Source organism: Anastrepha ludens, chromosome 5, assembly GCF_028408465.1.
Source record: "Anastrepha ludens isolate Willacy chromosome 5, idAnaLude1.1, whole genome shotgun sequence".
Taxonomy (NCBI): Eukaryota; Metazoa; Arthropoda; class Insecta; order Diptera; family Tephritidae; genus Anastrepha; species Anastrepha ludens.
The window spans coordinates 73,418,077-73,440,204 of record NC_071501.1 but is presented as its reverse complement, the minus strand read 5'-3'; the positions used below and the strand labels follow the sequence as shown (position 1 = coordinate 73,440,204).

Here is a 22,128-nt window from a genome sequence, read left to right as displayed (position 1 = left end):
TAAATATCATCAGCATCATCGTTTGACGTTACAGCTCCTAGTGAACCTTGGTGTGATAGACGACTAATCTCTATGATTTGGCTTTATAGGAAAAAAAATTGTTAGTGACAACTTTAAAATGAAAGAAATTTTTCATGTAAGCTTTGGTGTAAAATCGTGTAACCGACGATTCTTCTAATCGTTCGTGAAAGACAACTGTATGGCAAAAAGTTTTCAATTACATTTTAGTTGTCATAACCTCAGAAATCGTTGAAATTAGGTTGCTTACTGGTTACCTAATCGGTCACAATCGACTGAGTTAACTAAAACTGAGATAGATTGTCGGCTTATTTTTGCCGATGGTGAAACGTCTGAGCATATTTTGCGTATCTTGTGTCTCCGGAGTACGCCAGAGAGCTTTTGGAATATCGCAAGTCTTGTAGAGCTGAGCCCCTAAGCATTAAGATTTCATATACAAAGAATCTCTAAGTATTTATTAGCAGCCTTAGCTTAGAAGATATCTCAAGCAACTAAGTTTAGTGACACATTCCTGGGATAAAAATATCACCTGAAGGCGGAGGTCATCTTGTTCTCGCGTTATTTTTATACTCAAACTGAGATAAGCTACCTTGCATCTCTGACCTGATGCGAAGCATGTATTTGGCCATTAGATTTTATACAGCTAACTGTAATTCTAAGGTATAAATGCTTGTAAATCATTCGAAAGGTATTTTGTTGCTGAAGGAGGAGAAAATTATTCAAATTTCAAAATTAGTTTAATATAAAACGAAAAAGTCAGTTTAAAAATATCACTAATCCAAAGGCGAAGCCATTTAAGTGTTTGTGACTCCTAAATGTATGCTTTCATATTTGCACTGAATTCATGGAACCCGTTAAGCATCGGTTTAGGAATAAGATTTCCGCTAAGGTTAATGCAAGCACGAAGGTAAAAGTGAATACACATGTGGCTGAAGACAAGAAAAAATTACTTCTCAGAGTTCTATCGCTTCAGCAGCAATGTTAGCTATCGGCTAGGTTAGGCAGTGCTGGCTGGAAGTGTTGATTTTCCTCTTTCAGCGTGAGCTACAAAAAGTTTGAGTGAAACAACGTGCTGAGATTGGTTCCGTCGCTTCAAAGACGGTGATTTTAATGTTGACGACCGTCCTCGTGAAGGAAGGCTAAACAACTTGAAGATCCGTGTCAAACGCAAGAAGAGCTTGCTTCAGGATTAGGAGTTACCCGCCAATTGATTTCCAAGTGATTGCATGCTTTGGGAATGATTCAGAAACAGGGGACTTGGGTTCCTTATGAGTTAAAGCCGCATTGTGACGGGTGATGAAAAATGAATTCATTACAGCAATCCAAAGAAAAGAAAGTCATGGGGACTGCCCGGTCATGCTTCTACGTCGTCGTCTCGGCCGACTATTCACGCTGCGAAGGTTATGCTATGTGTTTGGTGTGACCAACTTGGTATTATTTATTATGAACTATTAAACTCAAGCGAAATCATCACTGGGGATCGGTATCTACTTCAATTGATGAGATTGAGCCGAGCACTGCGCGAGAAGTAGCCGCAATATGCGGAGAGGCATGAACAAGTGATTCTACAGCATGACAACGTTGCCAAGCCCGTTAAAACCTACCTGGAAACACTGAAACGGGAAATCCTACTCCACCCGCCATATTCTCCAGATATTGCGCAGTCCTATTATTACCTGTTCCGATCGACGGTATACGAGATCTACCAGAAAGATGGGAAAAAGTAGTAGCCAGCGATGGGCAATACTTTCAATGATTCACTTGTAACCATTTTTTCAGAATGAAGTTGTATTTTTTATGAAAAAAAAAACAGCGAGAACTTAGTTTCGCACCTAATAAAAATTTTATACATTGTTTATTAGCATTTTGTTTATTTTAATTTTTCTTTGCAAAAATTAGTATATCAAAAAAGCATGTGACCCAAAGTACAATAAAAACAAAATAGCTCCACGTTCTGTATCATTTCTCCTTGAAATGTTGATGGATCGGTAAGAAGTAAAAAACTGCTTGTAAAATAAAGTTCTGTTATAGCCTGTCAGGCCGGATTTTTGAATTTCGAAAAATTTTGCAATTTACGGCATTTAAGGGGGGAGCCTGGTTTATAAGGTCAAAAAAATCAATTTTTTTTTTCGTTTTAAGCGATTCCTAATATATTTCAGAATATTCACACAAAGTTACAGAGCCTAATTCTCAATATTTCCGTATATACAAAGCCAAAGGTAGGCGAGCGTTAGGTAGTTACGCTGTGACCGGACAGATATAGTACAAACTTTATCTTCTTTTCTCGACTTTTCATTTTTATGATGTTTTTTTTAATTGGCGTACATGAATGAAAAAAAACTAATGAACTTTTTGAAATGGATCATAGCTTGTTCCCTTCAGTATTAAATTATCTTCTATTTGAACTAACAAAATAGATAAAAAAAAATTTTTCAAGATTTTTATACCAAGTTGAAGTGAATTTTTTTTTATAGAAAGGCGTTTTTTTCTTTAAAACCTCCAAAAAGTTGAAATTTTGGAATTTCTCTCAGTTTTCTTAGTTCATCTAGAATAAAAAATCATGATAATTAGAAATCCATTTGAATTTTTTGCTTTAGATAATAATTACGAGCTGTATCTTGTATGCCAGTTGGAAACTCCAGCGTTGCAACGCTCTACTAATTTCTATGTTAAACATTTTTTTCAACTTATTTTAACCAATATAAAAATTTTTTATACTTTTTAAATGTTCATTAAAAGAAAGAAAAAACTTTGCAGTGCTAAATTAATTTTTCCTTAAAAAAAAATCGCAAAGAGCTGCAATTTTTATACCTCGTAAACCAGGCTCCCACCTTAAAAAAAAAGTATAAAGACCAAATCTATAGAGAAAACACTTTCGAATACTTAAAAAAACTGCATCAAAAATATTAAAAACTATATGAGTTATCATGCGGATCGTGCCGGAAGAAGTAGTTTTGAGAAAAACGAGTTTAAAATTTGAGGTACAGGAGCGTGTGGACCGCTCTCTACCTAGTTAATGTGCCATAGAAGCTATAATATTGGAAATTTCCGCATGAACATTTCACAGTATATTCATTCCATTCAGCCTTTTGTCAGGAACACCCTTCAAGAATGAAAAATATGCTGATCCTAGGCACATTTGTCGATTCCTACAAAGAGCAGAACAGTGGAAAATTGGTGCTCTAAAGTACCCCTAGCATTCGTTTCGTTGCATGTATTACACGCATTGGTCTGGACTAATCCAATTTTGGTTGCCTGATGTGGTGTGAGACAGTGTCCGGTCAGTACTCTAAGCAATATTTTGCTATATTAGTTAACAGCGTGAAGTCTATATTTTTACATTTACATGCAAAACATAACTGATTATTTATTTTCTTTTGCTTTTTAGCTACTGGCATATCGTTTACAAAAAATTTTTATATGACTGTGTGCAATCAGTGGCAAATTTTATGTAATGGAATATGGAATGTAATTGCAAATGCATAAAAAGTATATATTGCAAAATTCTTTTTTATTAATTCATGATTCTTTTAATTACAGCAACCTCATCGCTTCTGCCATATCTGACCATTCATATGCAGTCAATCGGTTTGACAGTTGAAGAGATCGCCATCATTTATCTGGCATTACCATTCACAACATTTTTGAGCCCACCGATCACAGGTAAGACAGCTAAAGCAAATATTTTTAGGCATATGGGCATATAAATGCGTATTAAACATACATACACATGGGCCGATAGTGTAAGTTTACCGTAATAAAAAATGTAACTGTTAAAAATCTATAAAATCTGTCATACTCGTATTACAATACGTATTATTACGTACAGAGTTTTAATAAACGTAGCTTAAGATTGACAGTGAAAAGTACTCTCTAATTCAGAAATAGTTTTTAGTTACGAAAACGAGTTGTAACGGGTGCTAATAGGCCCAAAGCAGATACCAAAATAAACGAGTTAGATATGGCACAAAACTGTGTAAGCTGTTCCTTCAGGCCACAGTGCATTTCAGAAATTGTTATGGTAGTAATAAAATATAAAATCTTAAAACTCTCAATAAAAAATTTCATATTTTACCGTTCTTGCGCCTTTGTGGAAAAATAGCAAAATCAGCCTTCATAACAAGTTGCGCAACAGCTAATCCTTCTTACCAATAGGCGTATCCCATTACAAGTAGATATGCAAGTACTCGATGCCACTTTATCGGCAAAAAGAGTGGTTAAATACCTAGGAGTGCAATTAGATACAAGAGTAACTGACTGGGCGCACATTAATCATGCTGCCACAAGAGCTGCCAAAGTAAGCGGCATGTTAAGTAAGCTCATGGCAAACCCTGGCAGCGCAAGCGAAAACTTTTAATGAACACGACGAACTTGATTCTTCAATATTGATGCAAAATATGGACAGATTTGCTAAGGGTTAAATGCTGGCGAAAAATTCTGCAATCGGTGCAAAGCACTTGCGCTCTCAGAGAGGCTTCTTCATACAGAACTGTATCTGAAGCAGCGGTTTTAGTTATCAGCAGAACTATCCCTATAGATATTCTAGCACAAGAGCGCAAACGGAGACGGGAGGAAGAAATCTCAAGAACTCCAAGTCCATGCTTTCCCGACATTACAATTCAAACGCTCACACTTTGGCAGGCAAGTTGGAACTCTAAACGGTACGGTAGATGGACAGCGACACTAATAACGGATATAAAAAGTGGGTAGAAAGAAAGCACGGGGAGGTTAACTATAATATCACCTCACGCAGTTTTTGTCCGGACATGGGTCCTTGCGCAAGTATTTGTGATGAATGGGAAAGGTGAACCACCAAACTGTATTTATGGACATACTGAGCATGATGATGCGGAGCACACCTTCTTTAAATGTGAGAGGTGGAACACAGAGAGAACAGCTCTGTAACGAGCTATTGGTGTATTTACACCTGAAGAAATAATTGAGAAAATGATGACAGGCGAAAAAAAAAATAGAATGCCGTCTCAAATTTTGTGGAGGGTATTATCCGAAAAAGAATCAGCCGTCACATTCTTTGTCCTAAAAAAAGTTCAAAATTCGAGCACAGTGTTATTGTAGTCATTTTTGTCATTTCCCAGCACTTATGCAACGCTGAGGCAAGAAATTCCAGAAAAAAATTTCTTTGACTGTCTTTTACTCTCATAAATGTTTGCAGTCTCCTTAATGCTGACATTTCTTGGAAAACTATTGTAGATGAAAATATTCTTTCTCGGAGACTGTAACTGCACAATGATTTTCGTTGAAATGAGCCAGTGATGAAATATAACTCTTTCCGTCCCGTGGCTTGCTGTGAAAACCAAATGACGCGCCAAACGACTTTTTTCAACTTTGCAACTGCCGTTTTAATAATTAAATTTTTTATTCAAAAAAAGGGATTACATATTAAAGCTTCAAAGGATGAAACGTAAATCATCCTACATTTCGAATTGCGCACAAATTCCGCGTTGCTGAAACTCCTCACCTTTTATAGAGATTCATGAACCCATCCAGTTGTTGATTTCTTCAATATATGCGAATTGCTGATCAACCATCATTGAATATCATCGTGATAGCCGAAAGGATCAATATCTCGAGAGTGCGGAATGGTGAAATAAGACCTCTAATTTCGGTGTTTCTAAGTATGGCTTTATTCTTTTTGCGATATGAGCCCGAGCCTTATCATGCTGGAGTACAATTATGGTTGTACCTCTTTTTTTTATGTTGCCGTTTTTTCTTCCGGTATCACAATTTGTAACCCTGTATTTCGTAGAAAGCCCGTATTTTATCACCAGTTACCATGCGGTGCAGAAATCCTTTCTATTGTTATTTTTGAAGCAAGTATTCGCAAGCAAATAATCGCTTTCAAGCATCTCAATTTCATTGCTTTGAGAAGTTTAAAATTTTATTGTTGAGCCACTCCCAATGATTCCGCCAAATCTTTTTGCGTTTGATAGGAGTTTTTATCAGTTCGTGCCAGAATTGAATATTCAATAATCTTCTGTCTAAGCCGATTTTCGACATCAAAATGAGTGATCTTGAAGCGTTCATACTACGCTCTTCCACTAATTACGGTCTCAGATCATTCGAGCAGTCTTAACTGCAGTTTTCTTCAAATGGGAGCTGAAAATCAAAATTTCAAAAAAATTTTGAGAATTTGTCATAAAATTGAACATTAAAAAAAATTTTGATATCAAGATAATTTATGAAAAAACACAATCTTACCGCTGCGCTGCTGTGGTAACATTTTTTTTATTTTTTTTATTTATTTATTTATTTATTGTCTTTGAATGGATACATTCTTACAGACTATATTAAGCTAATGTACAATAGTTTATTAGTTACTAAGAAAAGAACGATTTAAGATGATTGACTAAGATGCCATACGGCCATGTAAAATCAGCACCAGAAGAATTGAAAAACATATTTAAATCTGAACATGCCCTAGGAATCGGAGCATTCATCCCATAGTTGGTTCTCGAGAAGCCAATTTTAAAGGTTTCGTACTGTCGGAGCCTCATATTGGGTATATTAAATTGAATTTTACTTAAGAGGGAAGGACAATCAATAGATCCAGAAATAATACGAATAATAAATGAGCACGATAGAATAGACCGTCTGCTATCAAGTGGTTTTAAGTCAATTAATAAACATCGAGAGCGGTACGATGGTACAGGTTCAGAAAAGTTTAAAGATCGGAGCGCAAAACGAAGAAAGACTTTCTGCACTCTCTCAATCCGATTAGACAGACCTATTTGGTACGGTCTCCAAATAATAGCGGCATACTCTAATCTTGATCTAACAAAAGCACAATACAATGTTTTGAGAGTGTGTGGGTTGGTAAATGCAGAACAATTTCGGCGAACGAATGCTAGCATCGCATATGATCGTCTTATGACGTGGTTAACATGGCTGGTGAAATTCAGCTTAGAGTCGAAAATAACGCCTAAGTCTTTAATTTCCTCAACGGATTGCAAAGGTAAGCCAGCAATATTATACGAAGTATGCAAAGTGTTGTTTGATTTAGCATATTTTACGTGAAAGCATTTGCTAATATTTAGTGACAGATGGTTTAAATAGCACCAGTTCCGGACATTGTGCAAGTCGGTTTGCAACTTTTCAGAGTCCCTAACACTGTTAATCACCGCAAATATTTTAAGATCATCAGCATACAACAAGTGTTCTGCAAATGAAAAGCAAGAACCAATATCGTTAATAAAGAGTATAAAGAGGAGGGGTCCTAGAATACTTCCCTATGGGACACCGGAGGATGCAATAAATGCACGGGATGTCGTATTATCGACGGCTACAACGCAGTGTCTGTTGGACAAATATGATTTGATCCAAGACAAAAACGTGGAGTGTATACCCAATGATGCAAGCTTCGACAAGAGTATTCGGTGCGATACTTTGTCAAACGCTTTAGAGAAGTCTGTATAAATTGCATCAACTTGAGATCTGTTCTGGAAGGCTGAAATGCAGTAATCATTGAAAATAGACAAGTTAGTGACAGTGGAGCGACTTGCAACGAAACCATGTTGGTTGGTAGATATTAGGCCTTTGACAGCAAAATATAACTTATCATTTACTGTTATCTCAAAAAGTTTTGAGACAGACGAAAGCTTCGAAATCAGTCTGTAATTGCTAACATCGTTTTGCAGATGTCCTGGCCGGTTGCGCAATGTTTGCGAAAATTTATTCACATTATCTTGACCGCACTGTACGTGTGCGTATGTATGTATGTGCAGTATTTATTTGCAAGAATTTATAATGACAACATTTTTATGACAACGGAATCCGACTTTATTGCTGTGGTTTTCTGCATTTTTTATGCAAACCATTTGCCATAAGTCCTGATGACAAGCGAATTATTAAATGAAATGTGTGTGCGTCATAATTTAATAGAATAAAAAAAATCCTGGCTTAAGAGCTGCTGCTGCTATGTTTGATTGAAGGAAGGCTTACATTTGTTTCGCGATTTTCGTAACTCACGTAATGACGAATTTGCAAGGGTGACTTTGAAGGCTTTTTTGAACCCTTCGTTGAGCATCAGGGTATGGCCAGATTTTTTCAACTTTCGACGTGAATTTAATATATTTCTATTATAGCTAATGACTTGAGCTTCCAGGTAGCTTCCTAAAATTTAATTTTCTATCGATTTATGGCTATAATCTTTTTTAAAAGGATCCTTGGACAGGACGCAAAACAACAGATCCGCGTGCCCAACCGAAGGTTTTAAAAAATATGTTAACATTTTTAAAGAAATATTTGTTTTAATCAAATTAAATCGATACATCGACTATATTTTACAACATCTCGGCTTTGAAATATGTATGTTTAAAGGGAATTAAATTAAAAAAACAAAAAAAAATATTTCGTTAATTTAACCAAGCCAATGAAGTTTTTTCTGCCCATTTAATTGTTGATTTTAAATTTTAACATTGCATTTGCGCACTCAACTCTCTATAAATTTATCTCAATTAACTTAATTACTATGGTAATTAAATAAATGTAAACTTAATTTTTCTTTTTTCTATGTTACTATTGTATTATTTTCTCTTTCTCGTCCTCAGGTTTCCTCGTCGATAAATTTGGCAAATATAAACCAGTCGTCATAATGAGTCTACTGCTGAATGCACTTTTCCATCACTCACTCTTGTTCATTCCACAGCAGGAAATTCCAGGTATTGTGCCATCCGCATTCGTTATGCGCCATCCCGATACAGGTGATATAGAGGTGAGTTACTGCGTACTTAACCGTTCACCCATTCATTCATACACACAAACATACTCGACATGCCATGCACCCTTAATTTCATTGTTTTACAAATTTGCACGCTTTGTAAGTACAAAGTGCTCATGGTAGGTATGTAGTTGAGCAAGTTTCATTGTGAAGCCACTTCAGCAGCTGCTCTAGGCTTTATACTGGCCACTATATTCCCGCCCTTTCTCTCTCTTGTTCTCTTGCCTGTTAGGCATTTGAGGTTGAATGCATGTATTGTTTAGTTGGGTGTACTACCACCTGTCTGCCTCTTTGCCTAGGTGCCGTTACAGTATGATTGCTAAGGCCAGTGATGTTAACTTTTTTCTGCGAAAATTTCTGTTCTTCGGGAATTGTAATATCGCCGCCGCTATGGTAAAGGCTGCTAACACCACTTTTTAATGGAAATATCTTAGTGACACAGACGAAATGGAAGAAAATATATCTATGAGGGGGCGAAAGCAAAAAAAATATATATTATTTAGAAAAGCTATAATGATAAAAAAACATATGCTGGCTCAAAAACAATCATTTCTTCCAATGAAAAGAATTCTCTTAGTGATTTAATACAAATAACTCACAAAATATTTCCCACGAATTTTCGGTTGATTTTGGAAAAATAACTGAATATTTCAATCAGATGTTAAATCGTTGAAATATCCATCAAAAAATCATCTTGCTTTAACTGTAGATTTAACGGTATTATGTTCTCGTGGGAAGCATTATCGCATGTGGAGTTGAGCACTAGAATTGTTAGCAATTATTCTTAATAAATTATTTTTTTATAAATAAAAGTAAAAAAAAGTAAATGATATTTTAAATATTATATTATAATTTGGGTACCGGGACATGAGGGATATGACGGCAACGCAAAGACAGACTTCAAGCCAAAAAAGGAGCAGATGCAAACTTCATCGGACCTAGTCCCATGTTCGGATTCAACAAAAACAGCCTGAAACAAAAAGTAAAACACGGGCCAAAACTCTATTAAATCAGCATTGGAACAACGTAGAGGGTCTTAGACACTCCAAAAAGTTCCTAAGTTTCAATGCTAAAAGAGCTAACATGGCCCTCGCGTTAAACATAAAGAGCATTCGCACTCTCACAGGCGCCCTCACGGGTCACTTCACCTGCAACAAACACTTACATAAACTAGGCATAACTAACACCAGCACCTGCAGATTTTTTGCTGCGAAGATGAGGAGTCTATAGAACATCTCATTATCGAATGTCCGGGGTTGACGCATAGAAGGAAAAGGTTTTTAAATAAGTTCATGCTTACAGATGAAGACCTTCAATCACTCCCTCAGAAGAAGCTGGTACAATTCATAAGCATACTTAACAGTCAATAGACAGCATAGGGTGCACAATAGATCAATATGGTCGCAGTGCTAAAGGGCCATACCTTAACCCTTTACAACCATTAAATATTATATAGTTGTGAATTGTAAGTTGCTTTCATACACAGTCACTTCTACATCGGATATGTCAGATAGCAGCATGCGGCTCGTGGTGTAGTTGGTGATATATTTTATATACTGAGATTTAGTGAGTCATGGTTAAGTTAACCTAAAAAAGTAATATCTGTCTTAGCAGTTAAAAGAAGTGAAAAGGTTTCAAGACACACAATTTGCAAATAATAATAATTGGCGCTTACACCTTTTGTGGGGCGTTTGGCCAAGTTTCTCCACCAATTCGAGGTGTACTACTCGAAATTGTCCTACAAAGTGGAGGAATCTATAGTTTTATGCGACTTGCGAACGACAGATTGTTTCAAGAAAAGCTTCTTCGCGGCAGCAATGCACCCGGAGGCTTGCCATTGTCAGCTGTGGGCTAACCGCTACAACAAAACACTTTTTATGTCATATCCTCAGTGAATATCGCAGCCGGGACTAGGTTAGATTAGGTTATTTTTCAATATATTTCACTTAGTTGTCACAGAGGTAGGCAGGTGAAATGGTTGAAGTACCACTGTGGCACCCTTGTCACCCTTGTTCCATTCCTGCCTATTTGGAAAAATTGAGTTTTCATTTTGAAATATTTCTCAGTCCTATCTGTACACGGGAAGGTGATTGAATATAAGAAGTCGGATTTTATCTTTACTTTTCCAAACTATTCGGAATCGCCTTTCCGTACTAGTTTGAATTGCACCACCAATTTCGCTCAGAATTTTTAATGAATTCAATGAATTCCTCACTTATATGTTCTTCAAAATACTTCACCCGACTCCGAAAAGTCTTCTTAGCTATATGACACTGCAAGATTCCTTAAAACAACGAAAACAATTTAAAGCTTCCTGATCTCGATTCACTATTTCTCTGCTCGCTAAAGAATTCAGCTGCTTGCCAAGTTTATATTAAAAAAAAATTGTATGGGGAAAACAACAACAATTTAGCGATGATTAAGCAACTTTGTCTATAGCCGCTTAGCTCAAAAGCGAAATACTTACATATGTCAGTGCTTCCCAGTACAAGTAAGAGTTGTTTTACTATATTTTGTATACTTTAAGGCGCTATTCCTTTAAAAGCAATGGAATTATTCAACAGCTTGAGCGACATGTGGTGAAGAGCAGGATATTTATCTCTTAACCATCCTACGACGGGATCAAATCATTTTCGGTACTTTAACGCGGGGTACTTTGAAAAGAAATGCAATTACATAATAATTGGCACAGGAGTTAATAGCAGGCCTCTTCTTTTCGCCAAGCGTTAACAAGTGGCAAATAGATGAACCAACATTACATTTACTTGTAAGACAAGTGAGTTATACTAGTTTAATGAGGTATAACCACACTCGCTAGCGCCGAATCTTGCCCGACAACTTTGTTTTTGCTTTCGCATGCAAATTTTTCGTCAAGTTAATCGAGCGGAGAAGTAGCGAATAGAAGAGGCCTAATTTGTCAAAACGAAAATAAACCAGTGCTGCCAAATCATATGCAATTTTGGATTCAAATGAAATCATTTGTTTTATTCACTACTTGCTAGATGTTGGTGAATCGAAACCAGCCCCTGTTAATCGGCTATTTTAAGTATACAAATGAAACTGATGGCATTGTCGAAGTGGCAAATGTTAACCAGTCGATTGACTGACTGCGTGTTAAATTTGTCACCAGAATATAGTTTGAAAGAGACAGTTCCTCCGACAAATTTGTTTAGAGAGAAGGCAAATTTTAAAGAAAGGTTGTGAAAATGGCGAGAAATTGGAGAAATATTAGTGCTTTATTGCTTTATAAACTCATACAAATCATAACGCATCAAGCATACATTTTACTCAACACTTTTTCAAAATTATTGTTTTCTTCTAAAAATAAAAAAAAGAGTTATCTAAAAAAATAAGCACGCGGACAAAATATATTTTATGCTAAAAATGTTTAAATTCTCTTTATTTCAGCAGATGCGTTTTCTAATTATTGAAGTTGTCTAATTGACTATCCCAGGCCGATAGTCTTAGTAGCTAGTGCCGCTTTTTTGTAATATAGTTATTTATAATTATATTTCATTATTAATAAATAAATTTTTTTTACTTTTCCAAACTATCTCTACATAAAGTAGTTTCGTAGTAAAATGTAGTTCTGTAACAATTAACAGCCCTGGCAAAGACTTTGACTTACCGAATATGAGCCCTTTCAGAAATTCCTTTTAATTACGACAATTAATGCGTTTGAACACCAAATAAGTGCCCATGATCCATGTCGACAGCTTCGCATTGCCATGAATAAGGATTGACCGCACAAGGAAATGCATATACGAGTATACGAGTATATATGTATGTGTGTACATACATAAGCATGAAATTCATACTCATATACATCAAGTAAATGCTTAAACCCGGTACTATGCATTCGTAGTCAGTCGTACATACCTGTGGCAAATAAAATGCTCGTTGCTTTGTCTTAAGCTGCAGTGTCAAGCGGCGGCCGTTATTGCTGCTGTTGTTGCACGAGTATTGGGTTTTTTCCTTTCGTGAAATGCGTAATTGTAGTGCAGAATTTTCATTTTAACTATTGTTTTGTGTTTTGCCACTTTGTTGTTAGTTGTTATTGGCATTGTTGCTGATTGCAACCAACTTACAGATGTGTTAATATGCGTACATACACCTGCGTTCATACAGAGATATACTCGTATACGCATTTAAGTAACCATGCATTTGCGCTTGAATGGAGTGAAAATTCAATCAATTTAGTTTTCGATCGAAAAGCTTTGTTGTATTTGCGGTATGGTGATCCGACTACGGTTGAAATGCTATTGAAGTGCTAAAGCGGTTCGAGTTCTTTGTTTGTATGTAACAACCAAGAAAATCTCCAATAGAATGGAATTCTTTACAGAACTAATATACAATACATAGATATACGAGTTGGGTTCAATAAGTACCCGTGTTAGAAATGAAGACACCATTTTTTCAAAAAATTTTATTTTTATTTTTCAACATGGTTCCCTTTTAGAGAGATACACTTCTCCCAACGCACCGGCCATTTTTTTAACTCCTTCAAAAAATAAGATTTGTCGAACTCTCCACGCCTCTATCTCAGCTATGACTTCGTTGTTTGAACTAAATTTTTTTTCCGCTAGCCATTTCTTCATGTTAGGGAACAAGAAAAAGTCGCAGGGAGTCAGATCGGGTGAATTCGGGGGGTGCGGCAGCAATTCATAACGCAATTCATGCAGTTTGGCGGTAACAACTCCAGATGAATGTGATGGTGTATTATTGTATTGAAACAGCACCTTCTTTTTCTCCTTCTTTGTCTCGTTCAATTTTTTGTGAAAGTGGTCATATAACTCACTGTAGCATTGCCCAGTGATCGTTCTTCCTTTTTCTAAAAAATCCATGAGCATGACGCCGTTTGCATCCTAAAAAATCGTCACTATAACCTTTCCGGCCGATGGAACTGTCTGCCTGTTTTCGCTTTCTTTGGAGCAGATTCACCGGAATAAATCCATTGTTTTGATTGTTGCTTAGTTTCTGGTGTGTAATGATGAATCCGGGGTTCATCAACGGTGGCAACTCGCCCTCTGTCATTAAACACGGGTCCTTATTGAACCGCCCTCGTATATTTAATTCATGCATTTTCCGAATTTTATAAGCTTTAAAACATTTACATGCTTCCGAAGAAGTAATCCAAAATGAATCACTCTATCGAAAGATGCTATAATTTTTAAAAGTGGTGAGGTGCGTCAATCATATTTGGCACTTGTGAACTGGACAGCTGCAGTATACTTAGTCCCGGCATAAATTCTGTGCCATATTGCATTGTCTACTCATAAATTATACTCAGTTTCGTGGCAAATTTCGCTAGTTAACAAGGAGTGGGGAGCTAAGGAAATCGCATTGCAGTGACTGCATTAGAAAAGTGTGGTAAAAGTGCAAGTGAGATTTACGAATTGTTAATAAAACTTAATATCTCGAGAACGTTTGTTTACCGCATGACAAATCATTTTTCCCAAACGTCTGAAGTGACAGAGAGAAAAAGAAGTGGTCGACCACGCGTTGTGCGAACCAGTGCAGTCATAAAACCGGGGAAATGCCCTTAGAAAGACTAGACCCATGTCAAGACTAATTAGAGATCATCTCCACATGGAAGCCTTCCGTCGCTCAACTGGTCATCTTTTGTCAACGCGCTTGAAGAAAATTATAGTCGACAGATGCAAGCAGCTTCTTCCGCGACGCGGGGTCAATGGCCATGAAAATAATCTTTTTACAGATGAGACAATTTTCATGGTTGAAAAATGGTTTAATAAGCAAAACACCAAAATCTATGCTAAAACTTCTAAAGACAAAAAATATATTGTTCCAAGAGTTCAGCGTGGTCGCCATCCAGCCTCCGTAATGGTTAGGTGAGGAGTGTCTTGTAAAGGAGTTACATCTTTTCATTTCTGCGAGAAAGTGGTTAAGAACGGGTCGAAAGTGTACCAGGAGGATGTCTTAGAAAACGTGGTGAAGCAGTGGAGCAGTACTCTCTTCAATCGCTCTATCAGCAACAGTCTCCTCAGGCCCTTAAGGCAGAAACTACACAGCAGTGGCTAAAAGTCATCCTGGGTTCATAGCGGAAGAAGATTGACAGCATGGAAGTCCATATCTTAATCCATTGCACTACAGTTTGTGGGGAGAATTGGAGAACATGGCCTGTCGCAGCACTCACAGAAATTTGGAAAGGCTCAAACAATCTTTGGATCGAGCAGCGTCGTCAATATCCATGAAACCGTGCACGCTGCCTAATCGTTTGAAGACTTGTGTAACAGCAAATGGTGACCATTTCGAATGAAAATTTGATTTAATGATTAATATTTACATGATTAAGTAAAACTAAATTCATTAAAAAAAGTACTATAATTTGATATCTATAACGGACTTTACTTTTACCAGAATTTATGGCAGGACTAAGTATACTTTGCCACTGGGCGAGTTAGTGTTTTATATATCTACTCAGGAGCTTGCTTTCTAACAGTTTTACGTGGGCCCCATATACTCTGTTTGCACTTTGTATACGGCCTTGTTTTACAGCAAGTTTTTATCATCCGATCCACTGAGAAGCAGTTCTAGGTATTTAATTTGATCCACACTTTCAAATTTATGATCACCAACTCGAAGGTCTTGTGCTTTTCTCGCAATGAAGCGCATAAAGGCCAAAATAAACTGTTTTATCATTCAACATATTTTTTTCATTTAGTGAAAAATTATTCAAAAATAAAATGGGATGATTAATTTTGCACCACCTTAAATTCTGATATTTTTTAGAAAAGATTTTCTACATTAAATACAATTTTTTTAAAAGAGTTTAACTCGATACTCTGCCTCATTACCAATGCGATTCTTTGAGAGATTGCAATTTAAGTAATAGTGACCTATTAGAAAACCTGCTATTTTCCTGATGTCTACTTCACGCACTTAGTGTAGTTTACTATTGTAGGTAAAAAGTCTTATAAGCCTTTTTATTTCACTAAGTTCTTTAGCAAACTCCCCAATGGGTAATACCTTGAGTATCCTGTCAACTATTTGCCCTATTTCTAGCATCTAACTACTAGACGATTATTTTTGGAATTTTCTTTAGTAAAATATATCTCGGTTATTTTTGTTTCTATACTTTTCCAATTGTATATGAAATTAGACTAGGCGAAGTGATAAGGCGTCATTTTTGGAATTATTTATTCTGAAAAAAATGGTTACAGGTGAATCATTGAAAGTATTGCCCATCGTTGGCTACTACTTTTTCTCATCTTTGTGGTAGATCTCGTATACCGTCGCGGTAAGACTGTTTTGAGGCTATCCACGAATCTAGCCATTTTTTGATGTCTTCATATGAATGGAACTGCTATACAGCTAGACTATGTGCCATCGATCGGAACAGGTAATAATCGGACGGCGCAATATCTGGAGAATATGGCGGGTGTGGTAGGATTTTCCATTTCAGTGTTTCCAGGTAGGTTTTAACGGGTTTGGCAACGTGAGGCCGAGTGTTGTCACGCTGTAGAATCACTTTTTCATACCTCTCCGCGTATTGCGGCCGCATCAATCGCATCAATCGAAGTCGATACCGATCCCCAGTGATGGTTTCGCTTGGTTTTAACAGTTCATAATAAATAACACCAACTTGGTCACACCAAATACATAGCCTAATCTTTGCAGCGTGAATATTCGGCCGAGACGACGACGTAGAAGCATGACCGGTCAATCCCCATGACTTTCTTTTCTTTGGATTGCTGTAATGAATTCTTTTTCATCACCTGTCACGATGCGATGAAGAAAACCCTTCCTTTTTTGCCGCTGGAGCAGTTGTACACAGGCAAGACAGCGACGTTCAACTTCTCTTGGTTTTGACTCATAAGGAACGCAAGTCCCTTGGATCTGAATCATTCCCAAAGCATGCAATCGCTTGGAAATGGATTGGTGGGTAGCTCCTAATACTGAAGCAGGCTCTTCTTGCGTTTGGTACGGATCCTCATTGAGCAATGCCTTCAATTTAGCGTCTTCAAAGTTTTTTGACCTTCCTTCAAGCGGACGGTCGTCAACATTAAAATCACCATCTTTAAAACGACGAAACCAATCTCGGCACGTTGTTTCACTAAAAACAGCATCTCCGTAAACTTTTTATAGCTCTCGATGCGCTTCAAGTGCCGTTTTTTGTTCGAATGAAAGAAGACAACCAACCCTTCCCGCAAATGAAGATTATTCGGCACGAAATCAGACATTTTCACAAAACCAAAAGTATTATATTATACCAAAGCAAAATCACTAATGTGTCGAAGCAGTTTGTTTACAAACATGTCTAAGCTTGGTATATGACGTTTAGGTTATGTTAGAATCGACTAGCACACACTGCTGGCGGCATCTATTGACAAACAACGGGAACTTAGTTGCGCCCCCTTTTCGGGTGTTTAGCCGAGCTCCTCCTCCTATTTGTGGCGCCCGTCTTGATGTTGTTCCACAAATGAAGGGGCCTGCAATTTTAAGTTAACTCCGAACGGCAAATATTTTTTACCAGGAGCCTTTTCATGGCAGAAAGGCACTCGGATGTTTACCATTGCCTGCCGAAGGGCGACCGGTTTTCTATCACTTTGTTGTTTCATGTGCGGAGATTCGAACCGCGGCACTTCCAAATGGTAGTTACGCATTAACTCATTCGGCTATGGCAGCCGCCAGCCAACAAAAGCAACTTGTTATTTCGGAGCTTTGCAATGGGATTTTGTTATTGTTGCTTTATTCAGCAAAAATACAAATACCTGAAAATTTAAAATGGGCAGAAAAATAAATAAGTTTGCATTAATATTTCTTTTTAACTTTATTTTTTTATCTCAATAAGGTTTATTTAAGCATAATTTTATTGTTTTTTCGCATTTGGTTTTAACTTTTAGTTTCATTTACCATTTCCATGTAATTTATTTATATGGTTTCAAAACAATATTTCGTTAATTTATAGAATTATTTTCATATAACATAAAAAATTGTTCTTTTAGTTTTCACTCACAAAAAGAAAAAAAAACCGATGGAAACCGAACGGTTGAAAATATATTCTTGAAACTGAACCCCCATTTTCTTAATTTGGTAACAATATTTGGGTATGAAGTCCTTTTACTTAAATATTATCGAGTGGAGCAATGCCTCAAATGGGCACTTTTTGTTTGATATTGTGTTCCTAGTACCAGATAAATGGGGAACTAAGAAAACCATTATTAGAAGGCCATTACGCACTGCGACCAGAGCTGATCTATTGTGTATTTTTTAAACCCTAGAGTTTTAGGCTTTTTAGAAATTTTAGCACAGTTTTGGGTTTGTTGTTCCAAAGATTGCATGGAGATACTACGATACCACCAAGGTGGTGAAGTCTTTGTCTGCCCAACGCAGGACATTCACAAAGCACATGTTCTGAGCTTTCTATGTCCATTTCCCAAAAGCGGCAGACATTGGTCTCGGATAGACCAATATTATTTAGATGGTACCTCAGGCTGCAGTGACCTGTAACCATATAAATTGCCTTTGAGAATTGCTTGCTTAGAGCTAAATGCATAACAACCACAATTCGGTTAAGCATTTAAAAATACGTTTGGAGTAATTGAAATTTCAAAAAACTTTTCATAAATTAATGATAATTTACTAGAAGAATTTAAATACCGTTAAAACGACAATATGTCACATAGTACTATTGTACACGTATTTCTCACCAAGTACATGCATATGTATGCCTGAGTGCCTGTTCCATACAGAAAAATCAATTTGTAAATCAGTAAATTGCGCATGTATTTCCCAATTGGCAAAATACTAACGTATTTATTTTCAATTTAACTCATTCAATTAAATAGTCGTAATTGATTGCTATAAAAATATTAAGAGTTTTAGTTGTGCATAAAAATTTCAACGCTCCGGACATTTTTTTTCCACATTTGATGAGAACTCATTTTTTCTCTCATACGATTTAACGATAAATTGTATTTCGCACGAAATCATAAAAACATAAAACGCTAATCAAGCATTTATTTACATGGGTAATTTAACGAGCGTTTTCATTGGCACTTTTGTATATAAATAAAAATATTAATAAATACGAAATAGCAAAAAAATCGGCAAAACAGAAATGATGAAAATGATTGCTGTTTCTCTCGCATACGCACACGAATACACCCGAATTCAAATGTGTTCGCCAAGTGCCTACTTCTGATTCGGTGCACTTCAAAGGGCAGTCGTTCAATCAAATAATACGCAACTAAATGCCGGCGAAATGGGGTGAGAAAAGTAATAAAAAAATAAATGAGAAAATACAAAAAAAACAAAAAACCACAACAGCTTGATATTGACACTGTGAAACATTGATTTTTTTTATGTAGCGATTTAATCGAAATTACATACATGATCAAATTTATGCTAAGATATGAAATGTAACAAAATAAAATCGAATGAGAATATTGACTGTTAGCTATTGACCATTGGCCACGGTTGCTGGTTTGAAACGATATTTATGGCCGTGGCAGGCATGTGCGACAAACGCGCACAAATGTCTCCATGTACGCATGTACTTGTTTGTATCGTTTGTATTCTTTGTATGCACGTTTGTTTTGCCGCAGGGCAGACATTCTGGAGACATGCAAACACAGACATGCTTTACAGTGGAAAAGCATACTTTCTGGCGCAAATACAATAAAAATGAAATGCCATAAGCACATGAAGGCAGCTAACTGAGCCGACAGAATATACATACATGAGCAACAAATAAGTGTGTGCGTGTGTACGTGTGTAGCGCTGGTATATTTTCGCTTATATAAGAACGCAGCTCAACATCAATTTCGTTAAGGACAATAAACGTAGGGGTTCGCATTTGTAGTTGAGCGTAAAGGCAAATCTTGCTACATTTGACATTGCATTAGATATTTTTTTATACAGTGTGTGGGACCACTAAACCATAGGGAAAAAATTAACAAAGTAAACACAGTAGATACGTGGAATTTTTGCGAAAGCGTAAGTTCTCTTTTTTCAAGAAAAGAAACTAAATCTGTGCCATCAATTTTGTCTGGATAGAATTTTTACGCTGACATACATTTTTACCAAATAACATAAACAAATTTCGATAGTTGTGTTTTGTAGTGAGTTAATATAAGTCTATTTAAAATGTTAAAAAAGTGAAGTAATGATATTAAAAAAATAAAGGCAAAAGTACAAATGAACATTTCGCCGACACTATCAGCAGCCATACATCCCCAGATCATATTTTTGTCACCCTCATGCTTAACACTGCGTACCACGCAATCTGGATGGCACTCCTCGGCAACTCATCGCCTCACGAACGTCACATCAGGTGTACCAAATACTTGTAGGAAAGGAGCAAAATCGATTTATAAGATTTGTGTTATTTCCTTGAAATTGGTCTTGGGCAGGAAGCTATGTTTGTTGATCTTTTAAAATGATATAAACTAAGCTCCTTCAAAGCTCCATTAATCAGACCATAGAACAATCCGGTAATGTCGGTATACGAGAGCTCATTCAAGACGTTTTTTTCAATTTTTTTTAAAGTCACAGGTTTTTTCGGGCTTTGCATCTTTTTAAACCTGCTTCCAGAAGCCTTTCTATCTGTTCGAGTACAAACAGATTTTCCGATTTCTTCCGATAGAGCAGCTGCAAGAGCAGAAGAGAATTGTTTACGATCCTTGAGAGACTCGCGTATAAATTTTCGCTGTTGGCCGCAACTGCACCATATTTCGGCCATCCGTAAACACCTATTTCGAATGACTTGCTGGGGACTTCGGTCGGTATTTGGAGAATAACTGTAATGTTTGTTTCCAATGCCTCAATCGAAGCTGGTTTAACCACAAAGTATTTGAACTTTACATACCCCCACAAATAAAAGTTCAAAAATGTGATATCACACATTCATGGTGGGCAATCCACTGCTCCGAGACGAGAGATAAATTGCTAGCAGAAACGACGACGCTTAAATCCATTGTTTCACGGACTATATGACAAGTAGCGCCGTCCGCCGTCGTGATGGAACCAAAACTTATGGAGATCACGAAGATCACGTTTATCATGGCGCGATAGCTTTCGCCATTCACTGTTACGTTGGCGCCAGCCTCGTCTTTTGAGAAATATGGGCAGTTGATTCCTCCAGCCCATAGGCTGCACTAAGCGGTTGTTTTCAATAGATTTAATGGCTGTTTTTGAATAGCTGCAGCTTGCTCTTCAGCCCAAATATGGCAGTTTTGCCTATTGACGTAGCCATTATGCCGAAAATGGGCCTCAACGCTGTACTCCATAAGTTGGCCTGAGCGCGCGATGAACACTTTTCACAGAGCGTCCATTATACTGAAAAAAATTACGTTTTTAGTTTGATAGTGCGTGGTCTGTCAAAAAACCCTTATTGGAAAAAGTACCTTCAATCTGATCACCCTTTTCATCTTCTACGAGTACTCGTATCGGGTTTCAATGATAGTAAATGGTATTTAGCATGGTGAAGTTCTACGGACTGCCAGTTGTCAGCCGGAATCACTCTTTAGGGAACCAGTCAGTACTGCACAAGCGGTATACCAGTTAATTAATTACTTCATAATGGACCAAATTGACACTATCAACATTTATATGTATAAAGAAGAATATTTACTCCCATTACACTTCTAATTGGTGATTTGGCAACTAGTACAATTGTAGTCACTCTCGAACTAGTATGACTTCTTCCTCCAAATACCAGTTCATGAACTAAAATGTTTGATGTGTGGGTTTGTTTTGCACTGCAGGGATGCTTTTTACTTGGAAATATAGTTACGGGTATTTCTGGGCTGGTATGCCTGCATAAATTTTCTTATGCTTTCTCAATTTTCCGTTATTTCTGCCCGTATTTTATGTGCAACAAAATACGTTGTGACAGTTCAAGATGAACAAAAAACCTATTCGAATGAGTAGGTTTATCGAATTTTTGCAATATGCGCTCTCTCACGCAAACACACTTGCACATCTGCCTTATGAAATTTCCGAAAACATACTTTTACTACAGATTCACCTCTGTGTTGCAAAAATTTAAGTTGCAATTGAAATTTTTTGGTCTTTAAGTGAGGGTTTTCTTTTATTTTGTTGCACATTGAGTGCTTAACTTTGTATTGACATTTTGTTAAATTATATTTTCTCAATTTATGTCACTGGACAAATTGCCTTTGGCATTTAAATCTCCTTAGCAATAGCCGGCTAGGCAGCTGGGCTTTTACTTGTCCCAGTGGCAATTTGAATTTTAACTTTTAAGAAAAGAAACCAAAAAACAGCAACAAAAATAAAAGATAATTGCACATACCTATATATGTTGTGCATATGCGTTAGGCGGCATATTTATTTCGTTATACTTTTTTGATCGGCCCTTAAAAGTAAACACACGTTTAACTTAAATCCTG

General features: G+C 36.8%; 1 protein-coding gene across 2 annotated transcripts in view; it reads left to right on the top strand.

The window, feature by feature from the left end:
* The window catches only part of LOC128863153 (uncharacterized), a 120,179-nt gene that overhangs the window by 26,309 nt on the left and 71,742 nt on the right, over window positions 1-22,128 (top strand). For both annotated transcript variants that reach the window (XM_054102128.1, XM_054102127.1), the window contains exons 2-3: window positions 3,559-3,681; window positions 8,586-8,749. In XM_054102128.1, coding sequence (XP_053958103.1) covers window positions 3,559-3,681; window positions 8,586-8,749 — 287 coding nt within the window. The remainder of the gene's footprint in view (window positions 1-3,558; window positions 3,682-8,585; window positions 8,750-22,128) is intronic.